The sequence below is a fragment of the Cornus florida genome, unplaced genomic scaffold, assembly GCF_030987335.1.
Source record: "Cornus florida cultivar Cherokee Brave unplaced genomic scaffold, ASM3098733v1 CherokeeBrave_3.0.0_Hap2_Chr08, whole genome shotgun sequence".
In the NCBI taxonomy this organism is placed as follows: domain Eukaryota; kingdom Viridiplantae; phylum Streptophyta; class Magnoliopsida; order Cornales; family Cornaceae; genus Cornus; species Cornus florida.
In genome coordinates this window covers 48742254-48765771 of record NW_026775578.1, presented here as the reverse complement: position 1 = coordinate 48765771, position 23518 = coordinate 48742254, and the positions used below count along the sequence as shown (strand labels likewise).

General features: G+C 31.6%; 1 protein-coding gene and 2 long non-coding RNA genes across 3 annotated transcripts; 2 read left to right on the top strand and 1 right to left on the bottom strand.

Moving 5' to 3' along the window:
* Positions 1 to 2158: 2158 nt before the first annotated feature.
* LOC132271651 (uncharacterized) lies at positions 2159 to 3855 on the bottom strand. The gene is made up of 2 exons (XR_009469761.1): positions 3374 to 3855; positions 2159 to 2380 (listed from the first exon to the last, which is right to left on the bottom strand). It is a non-coding gene; the product is annotated as an uncharacterized LOC132271651 (long non-coding RNA).
* Positions 3856 to 4952: 1097 nt separating this feature from the next.
* Positions 4953 to 7092, top strand: LOC132271649 (rust resistance kinase Lr10-like). Its single transcript, XM_059773089.1, has 3 exons — positions 4953 to 5664; positions 5819 to 5845; positions 5948 to 7092. Exons 1-3 carry the CDS (start codon positions 4974 to 4976, stop codon positions 7060 to 7062), a joined length of 1833 nt encoding a protein of 610 aa, XP_059629072.1. The 5' UTR covers positions 4953 to 4973; the 3' UTR covers positions 7063 to 7092.
* Positions 7093 to 21144: 14052 nt separating this feature from the next.
* Positions 21145 to 23318, top strand: LOC132271650 (uncharacterized). The gene is made up of 3 exons (XR_009469760.1): positions 21145 to 21304; positions 21435 to 21493; positions 23109 to 23318. It is a non-coding gene; the product is annotated as an uncharacterized LOC132271650 (long non-coding RNA).
* The last annotated feature ends 200 nt before the right edge of the window (positions 23319 to 23518 follow it).

The window sequence follows — 23518 nt, the reverse complement described above, 5'->3', positions numbered from 1 at the left end:
TTTAGGTATAGGTACATATGCCCACTTCGTGTGCGTTTTAGCATATTACCTCTATTCAGGTTGAGACCGGCCTGTAGTCCAGTGAGAGTCCTTTAGTGTGACTATATATATATTTACTGAATATTAGCTATTGTTGAATTGTTTAGGATGTACATGCGTATCGGGCCTCTGTTTGGATTGTAGTAGTATAGAACTTGCGCGTGGGCCTGACCCACTTCTATTTTTCAGGTACACGACAGTTCCAGGCTTAGACGTGTTCGTGCTGAGCAGAGGTCTCTATTCACTCTTCCGACGATGTAGGGCTCTCTCTATAGTTTTATTTCTGGACGTTTATTACAGTTGTTTTATCTTCCGTTTGGATGTTTAATAGGGGTCCACTAGAGATGGATTCCCAAGTTGTAAACTGATGGAGTTTTGGAGTTTGGGTTTGATAGATTAAAATAATTATAATATTTTGCGGATTCTATTTTTAGTTCCTTCCAGCTTTAATTTCATTTCTTAATTTATTTTGTATTCCGTGTTCATTATAAAATATTAATTGTTTGATATTCCCTCGGGTTTGGGCCTGGGCCTGATCAACCCGTGTCTCGGATCCGAGGGGTATCATATAAAACAACTGGGTTGACTATACGATCCTGAGTCTGCCATTCATGTGACTCTCCAAGCTGAACACCGATTTGTGATACTAAAGGTCGAGTCGGTCCTTGCCCTAAACCTACCTCGCCAACTGGAATTCCACATCTTTTGGGACAATCCTTCTTCTTATGATTAGGCTGACCACATTTAAAACAAACTCCAGAACTAGGCCGATCCCAAGGGCACTCTGCTCTCAAATGACCTATCTACTTGCACTTATAGCAAGCCTTCTCAATCTTAGGGGATGTCTCCAGTGATGATGTAAAAACAACGGGGGAATGAGAAGAATTACCCTTTAACACCTTTTGTACATGACTCTTGGACAATATCTCCATTTCCTTAACCTGATTCCACAAATCCCTATCTCCTGATCCGTCCTTTCTCTCTAACTGTACCATCGACCTCTGAGTTTCAATGACTACTACACGTACAAAGTTTGTCGTAACCTCAACCAAATTCTTAACCAAAAGATTCCCTTTAAAGAGCTCGTCCTGCTCCCCATCATTATCTGCTTCTCTACGTCTCTTCGGAGGCATGACTCTAAAATGGAAAAAAAAAAAAGGATCAGTACAATATAATCATACGGCCCTAACTCAAAGCTATGAGCACTCTCACACAATAAGAACACCTAGCCATGAAATATGAACTTGTTCTACCGTCATACTCTAAGCGTTTCACCAAATGCGACAAGAAAATCAAAATGATTGCACACAAAATAGCTCAATCCGCGAGCTAGAAACCCACGCCATAGTTCGACAAGAACCAACACCCAAACAACCTAGGAGCAACCGAGCTCTTCACCTTCTCAGGTCAAAACACACAACTATCCTATACTTGACCGCATACATGCATAAAGGTACATAGGTATACACATATATATATAGCTGAAATAACACTTTTGACACGACCGTGTCCTATCACATAAGTTTAAACTACGAATTTACTAAATTATTATGTGAAATTAATTATCCCTTCTATTCTCATCATCGTTTCTCATACTACACACTTGCACAATCCGTACTTACAACTCACCATTAACATGCTCGTCGTACTTATCATTATATTGAAATCAACATGCTTTCAATCATTATCCTGGTAATAGTATACATTATTTTAAACACATAAACATGTGATCACATAAGCAAATAAGCAAGTAAACAAATAAACATGCTTCTTCAAATATCAAAACACGCAACAAATAATCTCATACGGAAAGCAAACAACTTCCCATGCAATCCTACATAGGCCTTTACCCATCGTCCTAAGGTTTTCGAACTATCGCTCTGATACCAAATTTGTAACGCCCCTAAACTGATACCAAATTCTAATAAATAAAAAAAAAAAATTCGGCATGACCTTCCCTAAAAAGGGTCCTACCATAACCTGTTCAAATGAAGAAAAAAAATGCGATGGCCTTTCAAGACCTATCCAACTTGTCCCAACACACAATACAAAAGAAATATAATACATTCCCCAATACCACAAACATCAACAACCGCTCAAAGTTAGCCCATCATCGTCATCCCATTCAACTTAAGCATTCACATAGTCTTGTTCCCCTTCAAAATATCAACAAGAGTTATGATTCATAATACATGACCTTGGCTTGCAAAAATGAATACACAACATTTTAGTTTTGAGACTATACAAAAAAATGGGCTAAGATACAAAAGATAACAAAATACAACTCCTAATCTTCTTCAAGCTTGCGGGGGATTTTCATCCGCCACTTCTTTCCTATTTCCTGAAAAAAAGTTAAATAAATGAGGTGAACATATTGCTCAGTAGGTGGCACCTAAGACACACCTCTTGTGTCCCCGTGAATCCATACAAAGAATAGAGCAATAGGAATCGGGGTCATACTATGTCGGGAAAGTACAACATCACATCCAAACTCAACATCGACAATACAATACAATGGAATGCAATGCGTGTCAAATGTCGCTCCCCATTTTCAAAATCATTTATCTGTCACTTTCCAAACTGTTAATGTAACCCCCTTTGGTACCCCCGCAGCGCCGAGAGAATGATTGGCTACTGTCCTTAGACCTTTGGTGACTCCGTAGCGTCATCGAGGGGCCCAGATAGCTCAACCACGCTAGGGCAATCTCCTTAGTTCCCTTTAGGCTACATTAACCTACTAGCCCGTTGGTGACTCCGCAGCGACCGGGTTTTCTCAAAATTCTTTTTATCAAAAACTTATTTCCCAAAATTTCCCTTTTGATTTTCAAAACATTTTCCCTTTTTCCTTTATGCCCAATGCCATGGATGCATGATGCACACCCATTTTATACTATGGAAATTGAGGGAATTATCATTACACAATTAACATAGATCCACACAAATTTCCTGATAATTTATCAATCATCATAGTCATGGAAAATTCACATATCAAGCATGCTTTCCACATAAATTAACAATTACACATTTATAGGCATAATTTTCTAATTCAACAATTGTATCACTTTCAAGGTAATTAATTTAAATAAGGCATGTTTTCTACATAACAAATTCTACCAAGTTACAAACACACAAGCATGTAAAATCAACATCTAAGCATGTTTATTTCACAAATCCACATATACACATAAATATGAATCTCACATACAAAATCAAATCATTTTAGAGGCAATCAACTTAATTAAACATGTTAATCATCAGTTTTAAACACATTTAACCACAATTAACAAGGAATAACTCACAAGGGAGCAAGAACACATGGATTAGGAACCCCTACATCTTAAAATGCGAAAACCCTCAAAATGGGTCTCTAATTTCGAACTTCCTAGGAAGTACCGAATCTGAAATTGTTCATACTAGCGTGTAGAGCTCGTTGTGGGCTTCGTTTTGCCTCAAACGGCACCTAAATCCGACAAGAATTGAGAGGGAAACCTTGTTTCAAAGATTGGTTCCAAAAGAAAATAAAAATAAATGAGAGAAGAGGGAGAGAAAGAAGCAACAGGAAGAGAGAAAGAATGAGGGAGAGAGAAATGGTCTCTAGACCATAAAAATGTGAGTGGTGGGCCCCTCTAATTTTATTTGCTTTTCCCTTTTTCTTTTAGCCTCTAATTTACACCAAACAACATATAATTGCACCACATACAAATACCACTTGATCTACATAAATTAAATTGTACAAATGCAATTGGACCCAACCACAATCCCGTACGCAAAACGTGAAAATACACCATTACCCTTGCGACGACAAAATCTCCAGAAAAAAATAAAAAATGGTAAAAATCGGGAACGTTATAGCTTCTCTTTCCTTTTTGTTAAGAGAACCACTTTTTTCCTAAATTTTCTTTGATGTAATTAACTCTTACAATTGTTTATAAATCCTTTAGTCAAATCAACTCTTACAATTGTTTATAGAAAAAATGTAGAACAATGATATCTCTCAAAGACGGAAAACTCAAATTTAGGTGGAGAGCAAATTATTACAAGAAGCACACTAACTCCTCCTCCTTTCTTGCTAAGAGAACAAACTTTTTTCCTAAACTTTTTTTGGTCAAATCAACCCTTACAATTGTTTATAGAAAAAAAATAGTACAATGATATCTCTCAATGATGGAGACCTCAATTTTAAGCTCACAAGATGAATTAAAGTATAATAATATATATCTATATAATGACGAGGACAAATTTAGAAAAAAACAGACCCAATATACACGAGATGCACATCTTGCATGTTATGTTGTTTCAACCCCTGGTAGGTGTAAATTAATTTCAATTGGTAACAATTTTGGCCACTTTTAATATACAAAATTAAAATAATAAATTATTATATTAAATCTTTTAATTTTTTTATATTGAATATCCATAACTCAAATATTGCAACCTAAGAGTAATTCTTGTATAGTAGAACCAATCTGAATTATTCTTGTCACCAAAGAATTTGTTATTGAATCTCAATTGTACTGTTTGTTAGCTAATGAAGAGTATTAACCCTTTATATATATAATTTTTATTTTTTTTACTAAAGGTACTATATTGTATTCTTGTCACTATTTTAATCTAATCAATACACTTTAACCAGTCAGGACCAACCAGAAAATTAGGTAAGGGAAACAATAATGAACGAGGGACATTCCTTTTGCTCACATTTATATTAAATGGTAACTCCGGCAGACCAAGGTCACAAAACAGTAATATTTGCTTTGCTTGAAGGTTCAACCTTGGCCAATCTAAACACAAAACTAAGACTTTAAACCATCTGATACGTTTTCATTAAAAAGACCTAATTACCCTTTAGGCCAGTTATTGAACCAAACTTGTTTGTACAGAGGTGAAGATATTTATATAGAGAGGGGCAGCGGAGACTAGGTGGTTACTTTGAAATGGCCAAATTTGCCTTGCTCTTGTTGTTTCTGATATTTTTTGCAAGGCAAGGAGAAGGACACGATGAGTGCAAGGTTTCGAAGTGCATGGAGAAGGGTCCGCCCATCCGTTTCCCCTTCTGGCTTAAAAACGGCAGCCAGCCGGTGTCCCTGCCCCGCCACCACCGCTATCCAGAGTTTGAGCTAACGTGCGACAAGAGAAATCAAACTGTCCTGGAGCTCCCAAATTCAGTACATCTGCTTGTCAAGAAGATTAATTACACGTCTCAATCAATTCAGCTGTATGACGGGGAAGGCTGCCTTCCGAGACAGCTTATAAACCTCACTTTATCTGCCTCTTCTTTTTACTTTACTCAATGTGAAAATGAAATTAGTATGGATGACTATGCTTTGTACAATTGTACTTCTGAATCAAATAGAGATTTATATTACTTCATCCCTTGCCTTAGTACTGTTCCAGGATATCAAATTTATGCTGTCGATTCCTTGCACCCTAATTTCCAGCTGGTTTCCTGCACAAAGATACGCAACTTCACTTCATCACTTCCTTTATATATATTTGTCTCTCAGAGTGATGATCTTGTATTATATTGGTTGGAACCAAATTCTCAGATATGCGAACCACAAAGCAACAATCATTCCACTGGACATGCTGATATTCAATGTTTCCACATGCCTAAAACAACTAAAGGTACATCTCTTCATCATAACGTCATTAGGAAAATTGAAACAATATATATATATATATATATATATATATATATATATATATATATATATACTAGTCAGATGTTCTTATATCATAAGCATATATGACAAACTAATGCTTGGATCCTAATTTACAGGTTCATCAAAAAAACTAGTTGCGACAGGTAAAGTTGTCTATTGAACCTTTCGTTAGTTTATTATCAGGGACTAGAAAAGGGTTTTTTGATTTTTCTGTTTTTGGGTTGACTTTGTTTGTTTTATTGCAGCTATCGTGATCTCACTTTTCTTAATTCTTGCTCTAGTACTTGTTGTGCTCTATCGTGTCTATAGCTCAAACAAAATGTTGGAAGGAGATGAAGTAAAGATTGAAAAGTTTTTGGATGACTACAGAGCACTCAAGCCCTCGAGATACTCTTATGCTGATATCAAAAAGATCACAAATCAATTCAAGGACAAACTCGGGGAAGGCGGTTATGGGATAGTTTTCAAAGGAAAACTTTCCAATGAGATTTTTGTAGCTGTTAAGGTCCTCAACGATTCAATAGGAAATGGAGAAGAGTTCATCAACGAAGTGGGAACAATGGGTAGAATCCACCATGTGAATGTGGTTCGCTTGGTCGGATTCTGTGCTGATGGATCTAGACGAGCTCTTGTTTACGAGTTTTGCCCAAATGATTCTTTAGAAAAGTTCATCTTTTCAGAAGATCACAAGAACCATTTCCTCGGTTGGGAGAAGCTCCAAGATATCGCTTTGGGCATAGCCAAAGGAATTGAATATCTTCATCAAGGGTGTGATCAAAGAATCCTTCATTTTGATATTAAACCTCATAATATATTGTTGGACCATAATTTCAATCCAAAGGTCTCTGATTTTGGCCTAGCAAAGTTGTGTTCCAAGGATCAAAGTGCTGTCTCTATGACTACTGCAAGAGGTACCATGGGGTACATTGCCCCAGAAGTCTTTTCTAGGAATTTCGGGAATGTGTCGTATAAATCAGATGTTTATAGCTTTGGAATGTTGTTGCTTGAAATGGTTGGTGGGAGGAAAAATATTGATGTTAAAGTAGGGAACACTAGCCAAACATACTTCCCAAAATGGATTTATAATCGTTTAAATCAAGGAGAAGAGTTAGGTATGATCAACATTGAGAAAGAGGAACATGCTAAGGTAGCAGAGAAACTAGCTATTGTTGGGCTTCGATGCATTCAGTGGTACCCTATGGATCGGCCTTCCATGAAAGTTGTGGTTCAAATGTTGGAAAAAGAAGGAAACAACCTGAGCATGCCACCAAATCCTTTTGCTTCAGCAACAGAAATGAACACAAGTTCAATCAAGCCTGCAAGAGCTTTCAATAGAGAGTTGGTAGTTATTTTAGAATGAAATTAAGAGCACATTTTTTTTTTTTTTTTTCTTTCTTTCTTTCTTGCTGGTTAATGTTAGGTGCACAATATGTTTTACTCATCAATAAGTACGGTATTTTTGTAATTAACAATACAGGGGATCTTTAATAATTCTTCTTTTTCTTTTTCTTTCTTGCGTCAGTTTCCATGGCTTGCAATGTTTAATTTAATGTTGTTAGAAGAAAGATCTCAAGTATGGTATCAAACCTTAAAACTCTGGCCACAACGCTGTTTGGTTAAACTTGCGAAAATGGTGGTGAAACAACTAATCAAGACTTGCAAACTTGCCTCGTTTGATTTATAAATTATAATCAATATATTGCCTAGTTAGTTTTTATCAATCTGGAGCTCTAGTTGAGCTTCAGCTTAGCCTTGAAATTGGGTAAACTTGCCCAACGAGTTGAGTTGAAGCTTGAAATATGCTTTCTTAATAGTTCAGACCGACATCTCCAACAGACCTCATTAAGTACATTACCCTTTTTAATGAAAAATACAAATTAATTTGAGAATGAGTTGGAATAACTTGTTCATGGGGGTAAATATGAATAAAGATGTATAAAGCATGAGAGAAACGTAATTGACTTGTAACTAAATTATTAAAGGAGCATACGAATAGTCCTTTTTTATTTTGATTTGGAAGGTACAGTTTCTGGAGAGAACCAAACTGATTTATTAAAGATGTGCATGGGACAGAGATAGATCTTCTAAGTTTATATATATATATATAGTATGCTAAGTAGTTCTCTAAAAAATCAAAAGTAATGAAAGCAAACAAGGATAACTTAAAACTAAAAATCTGGTAGACAGCAATGTCAAAGAAACAAAGGAAGGAGGGGAGAAGCATGATTATTTATTTATTATAATTAATAGGGAGAGTTTCTAAGTTTTCACTCCAATTTAAGAATGGTAATTTTAAAACTAACTTTAAAACTAAATAATATGCAGATGGGTTAGTGCCTCTCGTGATTTTAGAGTGACATGCTTTGACTCTTACTAACTTAACTTCTAACACTTCTTGCTTAAAAAAAAAAAAAAAAAAAAAAAAAAAAAAAAAGATAGTTAAATAATACTTTTTTTTTTTTTTTTTTTTTTTTTTTTTTTTTTTAACTGCAACAAGCCCTTTCATATTTGCTCTCTTAATCTCTAAGAATAATTTTTTGAATAAATTGCCTTTTTCGGCGGGACAAAAAAAAAAAAAAAAAATCGTTATTAAACAAGTTATCTCTTCCATCAAGAAAAAAAAAAAAGAAGTACGAAAATAAAGAAGTTTAAAAAAAATTATCTTTATTGAATAAATTATGTCTTTTGATTAGGAAAAAAGAGAAGTTAATTCTATTGAATAAATTATTTCTTTTGGCTGGATCTATAAATAATTATATAAAAATAAAAATAAAATAAAAAAACAGTTACCTCTCTAAAAAAATACCAAAAAAATATTTAATTTTGTTGAATAAATGATAGATTGTAAAATATATGTATAAAAATAATATTATTGAATAACTTATCTCTTTTGATTGCCAAAAATAAAATGGGAAAACTACATATAAGTAGACTTAGTATCTTTAAATAACAAAATAGTCTAATTTTAAAGTTTATTTTTCAATTTGATTGAATTAAACAAAACAATTACAAATACATCAATAATTATTGTTAAGGTCCAAAACACCCTCCAAACTCTTATTCTAAAATACCAAAATATCCTTAGAGTTATATAATTTCAAAATACCAAAAGTCAATTAAGAAACTTTCGAATCTTGACTGTGGATCCTGTGTTTGGAAGGAGCCTGAGTGAAGAAAATCAAATCCATTGCAACAAGCATGACAAATGATTTAAGGAGTATCTTACAAATCCAAATTTATTTTACATGGCATTTTCTCCCTCTTTATATGTACTTTTTAGATGTTTATACATATACTTTCAAATTTCCTTTTATAGGTGGAATAATATTTTCTTGTTCTAAAGCAAGAAAGATGCTTTGTTTATAAATATGATATTTTAAGATGTATTTGTTGTATGTCTGGAGAAATTGTAGAAGGTTGCAAATGAATTGTTTGATTAAATACTCAATTGAAGAAATAAAACATTTTTTTGAAGACATAGAACACTATTTTCTGATAAATTTGGGATCAACCCTAGATGTTTAGGGATCAAGTTGTGATAATTGTTCTTAATTTTCAGATAGATTTTCACTATTCAATGAGGCTTTCTCTCTCTTCAATTAGATCCGTCTTATTTCAAATTTTTCTGAATTTTTTTTTTATTTTTCTGGGTTATATATGTGATCATATTGGGTATAGATTAATTAACCCAAGAACCAAAAGTTTTAGTTTATCCTTTATTTTTTTGGTAAGAAATCATTGTAGATAAAAAAGATGAAGCTTTAAGTCACTGTACAAGAGATCTGAGAAAGACGAGATAGACAAGCCAATTAAAGTTTGTATAATAATCCTCTGGTCATGGCGGTCTCCCTCATCAACGTAGTTGTTCAGAAAAGTTAGCAAAACCAAACGAGAGGGAAGAGAGAGAGACGATGAAGATAGAGGAATGGAACCCAATCTAATTGAAGAGAGAAATAAACGTCATTTTGGAAAGAAAAAAAAAATGGTAAGAGCGATGATGTGTCCATGCCACATAAGAATTGGATCAAAATAGGCTCCAAAATTCTGATAAAATTATACAGATATTTTAGTATTTCAGAATAAGAGTTTGAAGGGTATTTTGGACTTTAACAATAATTGTTGATGTATTTGTAATTATTTTGTTTAATTTAATCAAACTTTAAATTTAGACTATTTTGTTATTTAAGACTACTAAGCATACCTATATGTAGTTTTTCCAAATAAAATTATCTATATTTAATAAATTATCTTTTCTTAGAGGACCTTCGGAAAAAGAAAAAAGGAAAAAGAAAAGTAAAGTCCAGAAAAAATAAATAAATAAATAAATAGTAAAGAAAGTAAAATAAGGTTAAAATTGTATATAGAATAGTTATGACTTTATAAAATAAGGGATGATATATTAATGAGTTGAAGGATCTTCTTGCCAAATGTAAGTGAAATGCGATTGAAAAAAGTGGAGTGCTAATATCCTCTCCCTAATTATTATATATATATATTGGCAGCCTCCAACTGGTAGTCCTCTGAAAAATCAAAGTCAAACAAAAAAACAGATAAATTAAAAGCAAAAGAAGATAAATTTAGAGCAGTTCTTTTCATGACAGTGGGGCATTTTAAGGTGGCTGCATTTAAAGTAATCTTCTCAAAAATCGAAGTCATGCAAGTTAGCAGAAGACGAAGACTTTAGAGTCAATCAACATTGAATAGTATGAATTGTCATGAGCATGGAAATTTTTTTCTATTCAGTGGTTGTAATTTAAAGTCGTCCATTTTTCTTTGAGACAGAATGAGGATGACTTAATTAATAGGGGGCCTAGTTGGTGGAAGAAGGAGAAGGGAAAGGGCTGAATATGGTTCATCAACTGACACCATCAAACCACACCACAGTCAAGCCCTGGAACTGAGCCGTATAGGAACGAGTCCCTTATTATATATATATCTATATTTTAAAAATATGTAAAAAAAAAAATGATTCTTACACCGAATAGTTGTATTAAATTGTTAGACTTAGTCTTTTAATTGGTCAATTATGTAACAAATAAAAAAGTGAAGACCTCCACTTAGTTGTATTTGGTATAAATAGCCAATTAACAATTCACTATTAGTGTTCGGTATGAGTATCACTCATCCTGTAAAAATGTTCCCCTTAAAGTTCTCTTTCTCTTGTAGCCAATTAACAATTCACTGCAATTTATAATACTATACGTTTTCTTAAATTATTTCATTATATTCTATATATGTAATTTATTAATTTACCTAATCTCAAAAATATCAATCTCTATAAATACCCACATGTCTCTTTATATATATATAGTCCATAATCACTAATTTATATGTATTTAGTGTATAATGTGCCCTTGAAAAAAATTCCTTATACTATTAGATTATCAACATACACATCCACTTGCGTATTTTTTGAAAAGTAAAAAGACAAAACATGTATTATAATAATGAGTAGTGATACTTACATCAAACACTTGAATAAATTGTCTAACCGAATAATTTTTAATTGATTATTTATACAAAAAATTAACTAAGTGGATGGCTCCATTTCCTTATTTGTTACATAATTGATCTATGTTAAATAGTAGGTCTAACAATTCACGGCAATTAAAGGGTAGGTCTAACAATTCCTTATACTATTAGATTATTAACATACACATCCATTTGCGCATTTTTTGAAAAGTAAAAAGACAAAACAGGTATTATAATATTATTCTATGTCACATTACAAATTGAGAAGTATTTTCGCACAATTTCAAAAGAATATGAATATTTTTAACACACTTTTTTAAATAGGAGTAAAAGTGTTACGTAAAATATAAATTGGGCTATTTTCAACTTGAATAATTTCTAAATAATTTTTATAAACTATGCCACGTTGGCATGAGCTTAGATTTTTACAGTAGGAATAACATTGTTTTAGAAAAGGCTAATATGACAACGAATCTCACTAAATTTAGAGAATCATGTGAAAATTTTAGCAACTATGCATAAGGACGGATATGATGGATACACAAAGTGCATAACACCTTCCTGGTATACAATCATTCTAGTTTACTTTGTTAAACCATATAAATGTCATTACATAGGGCTATCAAATTTATGGTCAGTTTTACACATTGGATTTCCAATACAAACCCACACGTAACTCTACAGTAACGGAATGTAATTTTCAACCCATCAACCACGTTAAATTTATTTAAAAAGAGTCCTTTTCATGTTTTTGTTTTCTTGTGTACCACTAAATTTATTTATTTTTTTATTTTTTTCCTCTAGTTGTTTATGTGAGTTGGGCATTTGCGTATGAGATGGGTGCATTTAAAGTAGTCTTCTGAAAAATCAAAATGCAAGCAAACAAATCAGAAACACTTAAAAGTGAGTCACCATTGATTGGTATGAATATGAATATGGAAGGCTTTTTTTTTTTTTTTTTTTTTTAAAGTCATTTCAAAGTCGAAGCCATTTTTTTGAACACATAAATTAATAATGGCAAGGAGAACGGAAAGGACCGAAAATGATTTATCAATTGACAAGAAACAACTACATAACAGCCATGCCAATTATAATCATGTAAAGCAACTAAAACAAAGAACTCATGCTGAAACCTTTGCGAGGACAAATCAAATCACAGGACCATTAAAGAGAAAGTTGCATCAATTTTGACCTGGTCATTAAAAACTTAAATTATTAATGCAGGTAGCATTCAAATGGAGCCATTCATTAAAGATTTTAGAACTTCAATTATTGATGCACGTATTTGTGATGTTAATTGCACTGACATTATTTGATATTTTAGTAAATTAAACATAGAAAAATCAATCCTCTGTTTCTTCGTCTCTCCTACTGACCATTATTACTGTTGACTGACTTTTAATTGCCATTTTCTTTTGCTAATTAATTGCATGACTTTTGATGTTCCAGAGGCCTACTTTTATTACAACCATCTTCAAATTAATTAATCAATACTTTCAAATCTCTCTCTCTCTTTCTCTCTGAGCTATATGCAAATGCACAAAGACATGAATTTACACATGCTGTTGTTACATAGTCCAGTGAGAGAGTAAGTGAGAGACGAATTGGAGAAGATTTTTTTTACACTAATCACTAATGTCATATAATCAGAAATGCACAAATAAACTATAATTATAAAATCAGGAAAGAAAATAACTTTATTTGGAATAAATTTAGTCACTCTCTATGATTTCATTGTTTATTACTACGTACTTTTCAGATTTTATAATTACAGACTATTTGTGTATTCTTTTCCGATTTGTTTATCACTTTTAAGATTCTGTAATTACAGACTATTTGTATATTTGCGATTGAACCATATCAGCGGTGGGTAGGGATGATTTACTCACCGGTGAGTAGCAAGTCTTGTCCAATCTAATTTATCCTTAAATTAAAACCTAAAAGTTGGTTATAGGTAGGAAAGGGGAAAAATTGAAAAGATAATAAAAATTTTCCTGAGAAAAAGAGGTCAAAAAGGAGACGAGGGATGGAGATTGGGGGAGAGAGTTGGAAATTTTAAAAAGAGTCCTTTTCATGTTTCTGGTTTTTTTGTGTACCGCTATATTTTTCCCTAACGTGTATCATGGATTTCATATTTAGTCCTTCACGAGAGTTGAGCATTTGTGTATGAGATGGGTGCATTCAAATGATTTTGAAAAATCAAAGTCATGCAAGCAAACATATTTGGAAGACTTAAAAGTGAGTCATCATTGATTAGTATGAATATGAACATGGAAGTTGTTTTCTATTCTATTCTATTGTGCGGATAATCCATCAGTGGTTGTAATTTAAATTCGGATCCATCGGATTGTGTAATAATATCTCGGATCCCCAAATTTCAATCCTTACACTCTCAAAGGATTTCTCAAAATTACAGTAAACTAAGTTTCAAAAAGCCATCTATAATTTAGGAATAAAATAGAAATTTTATAGATGTTAGGAAGACCTAAAAATACTTAAAAACCAAGTCAAATATTGGTTGCACTTGTTGTTCCGCTTCCAACATCGAAACTCAAAATAAAACAAAGATTACAACTCGATCGGACAGGTTTTGACACCAAAATTCGCCAATTATAAAATAAAATCTAACAATAATAGTACATTATATAGCAATAAATAAGATTATTATTTCCTTTTTATACTAGGAAAACATAAAATATTTATCATTTTATAAAATTTACTCAACAGATTTGCGAAAAGAAAATGATAGGGGCGTTGTTGAGCACACGCACTCAAACCTAAAGAAAAGTTAAACTAATAAATGTTGAACGATGTAATTTGCTTAATCTAATTTACCCTTAAATTAAAACTAAAAGTCGATGAAGAGTAAGAAAGTGGGAAATTTGAAAAGATGATAGAAATTTCCTCGAGAAAAAGAGGACAAAAAGGAGACGAGGGATGAGATTGGGGAAGAGAGTAGGAAAATTTAAAAAGAGTCCTTTTCAATGTCGCCGTTTTCATGTGTACCACTAATTTTTTTTTATTTTTTCCTCATAGATTTCATATTTAGTCATTATTGTGAGTTGGGCATTTGCATATGAGATGGGTGCATTTAAAGTAGTCTTTTGAAAAATCAAAGCCATTCAAGCAAGCAACCAAATCAGGAAGACTTAAAAGTGAGTCACCATTGATTAGGATGAATATGAAGATGAAAGTTTTTTTTATTTATTTTTAATTTAAAGTCATCTCAAAGTCCAAGCCATTTCTTTCAGACATAACATAATGGGAAGGAGAAGGGAAAGGACTGAAAATGATTCATCAATTGACACGAAGTCACCACACAACAGTCAAGCCAATTATAATGACGTAAAGCAACTAAAACAAAGAACGCATTATGTTTATTTTGAAACCTCTGTGAGGACAAATCAAATCACCGGACCATTAAAGAGAAATTTGCATCAACTTTGACTCGGTTTAAGAACTTCAATTATTGATGCAGGTAGCATTCAAATGGAGCCATTCATTAAAGATTTTAGAACTTCAATTATTGATGCACGTATTTGTGACGTTAATTTCACTGACATTATTTGATATTTTAATAAATTAAACATAGAAAAATCATTCAGAATATATTAATTTGATCTCCTCTAAATTTGTTCTTCCACCACTCAAAGATGACTTTTGTTTATAAAATTTTAATAATGTGCCCCTGCAAGCATGTAACACGTCTGGTTGTTTTAAACATAATGGAACTTTTAATTTATGATTTTGGGCTGAAAAATCAAACTAATTCAAATTGGACCATCGTGTGTGTATATATTTGTTTAAATTGTGTTGAACACGAAATTTATAAGTTAGCATATAACAAATCAAAATGTAACAATTATGAAAAAAATCAAAATGTAAACATAATTTTTTTTAAGGGCAATTATGGCACTTTATATTATATAATAACATATTATAATCAAAGTCATGCATGCAAACAAAGAGAAAGACTAAAAAATCAGTCAATTTTGATTAATATGAATATGAATGTGGAAGGTTTTTTCAATTTTTTTTGTGAAAGTACACCACACAATAGTCTGGCAAATCAAATCACAGGATTGTATTTCAGAGGAGAGTAAATTCACTGCATTTTCATGAGGGCCATTGAGGTTCTGTGAGGAAAAATATTTTTTTCAAAAAAGAACCTTTTTGCTTAGATAAAAAATATGTATATTTTTTATTTTTTTAATATTTGATAAAGGTGTAGGTCGAAGCCATTGGAAAATGGGTGTAAAGATAACTTTGTGAAAATTAATTAGTAAATTATTTTTGCTAAGTTTTAATATTATTTTTCTTCTTAAATATTTTAAGCCTACCAAACATCAAAAATTAAAAAAAATATATAAAATTTACATCCAAAAAATCCAAACAAACTGAGCACATGCATATAAAATGAAGAATAGTTATTTCATTTTCTAATTAAGACAAGTGGAGAGCCGGTGAAGAAATGTTTTAAGACAATCGTCCACTGAGCATAATCCAGAGTGACAATTTGTTCACTAATATGATATCTTAAACGAATTAATTCTGCCGTGCTTTCCCTCAATATTAAATCCATCTTTTTTGATGGTGTGTGACTGTGTTATACAACTCTGGGCCTTATTGAAGTACACAACATTTGTAGAGTCCAGCACAAAATTCACTTTGTGTCGAAGTTCTCTACATTGTATTTGTGTAATGGACCAAGACAACATTCACCTGATTCTTACACCTTTATACGAAATTAGTCAAACACAACCCAACCCAATATTAGTCCATTAGCAACAACCCAACCCAACTAGACATATTTGTCCATTAGCCCAAGCTGGTAATCAATTATTAATTTATTATTAACTTCACTTCTGTCTTCTGTGTGAATAAAACGATAAAATAATAAATACAAATAAATAAATAAGTGGTCCATTTGCAATAACTTTAGACATCTTGTTTAAAGTTATTGGCATCCCATTCATGTTCTTCATTATTTTCCTGAAATTCTCCTACAATTTTTATAAGAATAAGTGGTCCATTTAGATAAATTCTCATTCTAGCCTTTTAGTAATTGTAGTTGGTTTTCACTAAACAATGATGGTGTATGAGTGAAATGACTCTTTTTTTTCTTATTTTTTCTAGTATTATATGACAGTAATTTTTCATTTTTTAAAATTAAATTCCTTTGAATAATTAATGTCCTCCTGTAATAACCGAAGAAAAAAAAAAAAAAAAACTCATTTTTGCCCTCCTCACACAATTTTGTGGGACATTTTTTGACACCAAAATTAATATCTAACAATAATAGTACATTATTTAGCAATAAATAAGATTATTATTGTCTTTTCATACAGGAAAAAAAGTAAAATATTTATCATTTTTATAAAACTTGCTCAAGAGATTTGAGAAAAGAAAATGATAGGGGCGTGGTTGAGCACACCCACTAAAACCTAAAGAAAAGTTAAACTAATAAACCCTTAAATTAAAACTATAGGTCGATCAAGAGTAGAAAAGTGAGAAATTTGAAAAGATTATAGAAGTTTCCTTGAGAAAAAGAGGACAAAAAGGAGACGAGGAATGGAGGTCAGGGAAGGGAGTTGGAAATTTTAAAAAGAGTCCTTTTCATGTCTCTGTTTTTATATGTACCACTATTTTTTTTTAGATTTCATATTTAGTCATTTATGTGAATTAGGCATTTGTGTATGAGATGGGTGCATTTAAAGTAGTCTTTTGAAAAATCAAAATCGTGCAAGCAAACAAATTAGGAAAACTTAAAAGTGAGTCACCTGAATATGAACATAGAATTTTTTTTCTTTTTCTGTAACTTAAAATTGTCTCATAGTCGAAACCATTTCTTTTAGACATAACACACAAATTAATAATGGGAAGGAGAAAGAAAAGGACTGAAAATGATTCATCAATCGTGAAACAATCACATAGTAGTCAAACCAATTATAATAATGCAAAGCAACTAAAACAAAGAACACATAAAATTTTATTTAAGAACTGTTATGGCACTGTATATTATATAATAACATATTATAATAGTTAGCCATTCTACGTTCAAAAGTCATGCAAGCAAGCAAATAAAAGAGGAAGACTTTAAGGTGTCAACTTTGATTCATGCATGAATATGAACATGGAGCAATTATGGCACTTTATATTATATTATATAATAACATATTATGACAGGTGGCCATTGTGCATGAGCAAACAAAAGAGAGAGACTTAAAAGTTGGTCAACTTTGATTAATATTATGAACAAGTAGTAAATATGACGCTTTATATTATATTGTATAATAACATATTATAATAGGTGGCCATTCTGTATTCAAAGTCATGGAAGCAAACAAAAGATGAAGGCTTTAAAGTTTATCAACTTTGATTAATATGAATATGAATGTGAACATGAAAGTTTTTTTTTAATTTTATTTTGTGAATAATTCATTAACTTACACCAAGCATTCCACATCACACAACAGTCCAAGCCAAATCAAATCACAGAAAGTAAATTCACTACATTTTCATCCAAGAGAAAATTACATCAACTTTGACTTGATCAATAAAAGTCCGCTTCATGCTTATCGTAGAAAACAAATCTAGTTTCATTTTTAGTCCATTTCATGAGGGCCACTAAGGTTCCGTGACAAAGAATACTTTTTAAAAAAGATTTTTTTAAAATTTTTTTTATAGATAAAATATATATTTTTTAATTTTATTTTTTCAGTATTTGGCAAAGGTATAGGTCGAAGTTATCAGGCAAGAGGTGTAAAGATAACTTTGTTAAAATTAATAGGTAAATTATTTTTGTTAAAATTAATATTATTTTTCTTCTTAAATATTTTACGACAACTAAACACCAAAAATAAAAATAAAAAACTATTTTTTTTACAAATATATTACACGCAAAGGCCAAACAAACTGAGCACATGCATACAGTAAAATGAAGAATAATCATTTCATTTTCTAATTAACACAAGTGGAGCGCGCAGGTGAAGAAATGTTCAAGACAATCGTCAACTCGGAGCCACATAATCCAGAGCGACAATTTGTTCCCTAATATGATATCTTAAATGAATTAAGTCTGCCGTGTTTTCCCGCAATATTAAATCCATCTTTTGTGATGGTGTGCGACTGTGTGATAAAACTCTGGGACTTATTGAAAGTACACACCAGTTGTAGAGTCCAGCACAAAATTCACTTTGTGTCCAAGTTCTCTATGTTGTATTTGTGTAATGGACCAAGACAACATTCACCTGATTTTTAGACCTTTATCTGAAATTAGGCAAACACAACCCAACCCAACTACAATATTAGTCCATTAGCCACAACCCAACCCAACTAGATATATTAGTCCATTAGCCCAAGCTGGTAGTCAATTATTAATTTATTATTAACTTCACTTCTGTGTGCATAGAATGATAAAATAACTTCACTTCTGCGTGCATAGAATGATAAAATAATAATAATAATAAATATAAATATAAATAAATAAATAAGTGGTTCATTTGCAATAACTTTAGACATATTGGTATCCCATTCATGTTCTTCGTTATTTCCTGAAGTTCTACAATTTTTATAGGAATAAGTAGTCCATTTACAATTTTTATCTATTTAGCAGTTTAGTTGTATAATTTATAATTTATAATTTAATTTAATTTTTCAATTATATATTTAATAAAAACTGATAACTATATTAAAATTTAATTAGGAATAATTTTTTGTTTTTTGTAATTATAAAAGGATCTTAAGTTTTCATTCCATAATGAGGTATTATACATTTATTTTACAATTATGGCAACAAATAGATTTTTTTTTTTTTTAAAGAGAGGCAATACATTGTTAGCGAAAATATATAGATAAATTTATTTACGAAAATGCAAGAGAAAATTCTTAAAAGTGAGTTAAATGTAGTTAACGTGCACACAACATCATTATACTATGGGATTATTAGCATTGACATCCACTTGTGCATTTTTAAAAAAGAAAAAAAGCAAAACGGGTATTATAATATTACTTTATGTTAGAATACTAATTGAGAGGTATTTTTGCCCAATTATAAAAGGATACGAGTGTTTTTAACACACTCTTTCAAATAAAAGTAAAAGTGTTAAGCAAAATATAAATTGAAGTATTTTCTACTTAGAGTAATTTCAAAATAATTTTTATAAACTATGCCACATTGGCATGAGCTTAGATTTTCAAAGTAGGAATAACATTGTTTTAGAAAAAGCTAATATGACAACAAATCGCACTACATTTAAAGAATCACGAGGGTTATCAAATTTATGGTCATTTTTACACATTGGGTTTCGAATACAAACCGACACACATTACAGTACACAGCATGTGTGTTATTTTCATTGAAAACGTAATGTAATTTTCAACCCATCAACCACGTTAGAGAATAAAAAATAGGTGTTTAAGAGTCCCCTTAAAGAAGCCTAGAAGGGAACAAAGTGCGATGGATAAATACCTATAATACTATTTAAAATTAAAGGATTGGTATTATTATTATAAAGAAATAATTCTTTCACCGAATAGTTATAGTGAATTGTTAAATCTATTTTTTTAAGAAAAATAATTCTTACACTGAATAGTTAAAGTGAATTGCTAAACTTATTTTTTTAATTAGTCAATTATATAACAAATAAGGAAGTAGAACCATCCACTTAGTTATATTTAGTATAAAAAATTAATTAAAAATTATTGAATGAGGCAGTTCACTACAAGTATCACTACTCTTTTTTTAATTGGTCAATTATACAATAAATAAAAAAATAAAGCTCTCTATTTAGTTGTATTTGATATGAATAGTCAATTAAAAACTATTCAATTAAACAATTCACCGTAAATATATGTTAGTGTAAATATTATTACCCTATTATAAAGGCAAAACTACATAAGAGGACGCTAAATTTCCATTATTTTTCCGTCTTAGCTTGCTACTTTTCTGCGGTTCCTAACTGAGGAATCGTCTAATCTTTTCCTTTTATGTGGTGTCACTTGTCACTTGGTCCACTATTAATTTTAAGTCATCCTCTTCTCTCTGAATGATTGCCACACAATACAATACAAATCATCTTCATTATTGATCTCGAGCAATAATTTAGAAATGATGTCAAGAGCATTAATAAAATTCAGAGCTTGTATAGTTAGGCTCATGGCAGTTATAGCTGCTCTATTTCCTGAAGTAGTAGGAAACAAGTTAAAAATAATTTTTTTTTTTTTAAAAGGTGGTACATATGAAATGAGAAGCATGAAAAGGACTATTTTTAATATTTTTACCCTCCCCCCTTTCTTTATCACTCATCTCTTTATTTTCATCCTCTTTTTATTGAGGAAATTTCTTCTCTTGTACCAAACCATACACTACTCTTGACTTACTTTTAATTTTAATTTGTCTTCTTTTGCTTGACTTTGATTTTTCAAAAGTCTTCTTTCAGTTGCAGCCACAACAATAATAACTATAATTATAATTGAAAAAATAAAAAATAAATTCAAGCACCTCTTCCTTTCGACCGAACTTGCTAGCATGCTTCTTCCTCTGTTTCTTTGTCTCGCGTATATCATAGATTTCATATTTAGTCCATCATGAGACTTGGGTATTTGCGTATGAGATTGGTGCATTCAAATGATTCTGAAAAATCAAAGTTATGCAAGCAAACAAATCAGACAAATCAAGAAGACTTAAAGTGAGTCATCATTGATTAGTATGAATATGAATATGGAAGTTTTTTTTTTCTCTATAATTTAAAGTTGTGTCAAAGTTGAAGTCATTTCTTTCGGACACAACACATAAATTAATAATGGGAAGGAGAAGGGAAAGGACCAAAAAAGATTCATCAATTGACACGAAGCAACCACATAACAGTCAAGCCAATTATAGTCACGTAAAGCAACTAAAACAAAGAATGCATGACATTTATGTTGAAACCTCTATGAGGACAAATCAAATCACTAGACCATTAAAGAGAAAGTTGCATCAACTTTGACTCTGTCATTAAGAACTTCAATTATTGATGAAGGTAGCATTCAAATGGAGCCATTCATTAAATTTTAGAACTTCAATTATTGATGCACGTTAGAGTGAGGCTGCAATTATTTGGTTAAAGAACTTCCAAGTATTGATGCAGGTATACTTCTTTTTTCTTTTCTTTTTTGGACCAAATGCAGATATACTTTTTTTTTTTTTTTTACCTGCATTTGGTCCCAAAAAAAAAAAAATTCTGGGCCTTATTGAGGTAAACCAGTTGTATAATGCAGGTATACTTCAACTACTGGACATTTGTGATGGTGTGTGTTCAACTCTGGGCCTTATTGAGGTAAACCAGTTGTAGATTCCTGTAAAAAATTCAATTTGTCCAAGTTTTTGGAAAGATTAACCTGGAATATTCACCAAGTTCAATTTGTCCAAGTTCTATATTGTATTTGTGTATGGACCAAGACTAACCTAGAACATTCATCCGATTTTTTGTCCTTTATTATACCGTATGAAATTAGCAAACACAAGCCAACCCAACTCAACTAGACATATTAGTCCATTGGGGAGCCCAAGCTGGTAATCAACCTTATTATTTAATATTAAATTAAAAGTTATAATATTATTTTAAATTACAAAAATACCCATGCTTTCTTGCCAAGCATTTTGAAAGTCAAATTTGATTTAATAACTTTTAATTAATATTTTTGTAAGCACTTTGGGGTTATTTTTTTAATTTTAAAATAATAATTATAGTTTTTAATTTAATATTAAATAGTAAGGTCAACTTATTTAACGGGTCGGTTACGAGTTTGGGGTAACTTGATAAATTTTGTTAGTTGAGAGAGTTTTTTATTTTATTTTATTGTAGGTTTTATGCACGTTTTTGAAATTCGATGGGGGGTTTTGTGATTTTAAACCTAAATTAAATGGACAGGTCAAAGGGTTTAAGTCCCTGTAGAAGAGAAGGTATTGGGAGTGCCCGGCGCATCGTGCACCGGACTTCTCCAAGCAGTATATGTTGTGGATAGGGACGGAGCCAATGAAAGCCTTGGGGGGCACGTGCCCTCCTGAGTTGGTCCGCACTCTATAGTATATGTGATAATTTTTTCCATATATATGAAAAAAATTATACAGTGCCCCCCCAAAATTTTGTGGTTCCTAAAATTATCTCATTATTTTCTCTTTTATTCTTCAAATTCCTTAAATTTCCTTAATAGAAAAAGTCAAAATTTCCCTCCTCAATTGAAACTTTTAAAGTTTTTTCTTTGAAAGTTCTTTCATTTTTCTTTTTTTACTTCTACTCTTAAAATTTGAAGGACCATATAAGACGATGCTAAATTTCCATTCTTTTTATTTAATTTATTTTTATTTTTTATTTTTTATTTTTTTCGTCTTAGCATTTTATATTTAATAATTCTTTCAGCTTTAATATTTTATTCTTAAATCTTTTATATTCTGTTTTCGTTTATATATTAATTGTTTGATATTCCCTCGGATTTGGGCTTAGCCCTGATCAACACATGTCTCAGATTCGAGGGGTATCACATCTGTGGTGTTAATGTAACCTAGATGAAACTAGGGAGATCGCCTTAGTATGGTTGAGCTATCTGGGGTCCAAATGACGCCGCGGGGTTACCAAGGGTCAGGGACAGTAGCCAATCCTTCTCTCGTGTCGCTAGGGGGTCACCGTGGGATGGGTTATGTAAATGGTTTGAAAAGTGAAGAATGGAAGTGATTTTGAAAATGGGGAGCGACATAATATGACAGAGCATTCCATAGCATCACATTGTTTATTTTGGTTTTGTAACTTGTTGTATTTTCTCTCGGCATAGCATGATCCCGTTCCTTATTTTTTTTTTTATTCATTATTTGGATTCACGAGGGTCATAATAGGTGTGTCTTAGGCGCCACCTACTGAGCAATTTGCTAACTCCTTTATATTTAACATTTTTCAGGTCACGGGAAGGAGGTGGCGGATGACAATCCACTACAAATTTGAAAGGGATTAGAAGTTCATTTCTTTTGCAATCTTTTGTATATTAAGCCTTTCTTTTGTAAAAGCATCATTTGAATATCAAGTTGAAAAACATGGCTTTGTAATATAACTTTAAACTCATGATAATATTTTTGATGTAAATTGGGATAAATGTAAAGACTATGCATTAGCTCTTATTTGCAAGGAAGAATGATGTTGTTTTGTATCTAATTGTTGATGATTATATCAATGGTATGTAGTTTAGCCACATATATTTGTTTTAGAGCATGTTTAGAGCAGATTGCAAAGTTTCAACATAGGCCATTTCTCATTTTCTCAGTTTCAGCACTTCCAGTAGCTGTACTCAGTTCGTGGAGCCATTCCGGCCAG

Excerpts from the sequence above, each read along its gene's own strand:
- LOC132271649 (XM_059773089.1), top strand. The coding sequence starts at position 4,974 with ATGGCCAAATTTGCCTTGCTCTTGTTGTTTCTGATATTTTTTGCAAGG. Across the intron at positions 5,665-5,818 it reads CATGCCTAAAACAACTAAAG|GTTCATCAAAAAAACTAGTT; the intron begins GTACATCTCTTC and ends CCTAATTTACAG. Across the intron at positions 5,846-5,947 it reads AAAAAAACTAGTTGCGACAG|CTATCGTGATCTCACTTTTC; the intron begins GTAAAGTTGTCT and ends GTTTTATTGCAG.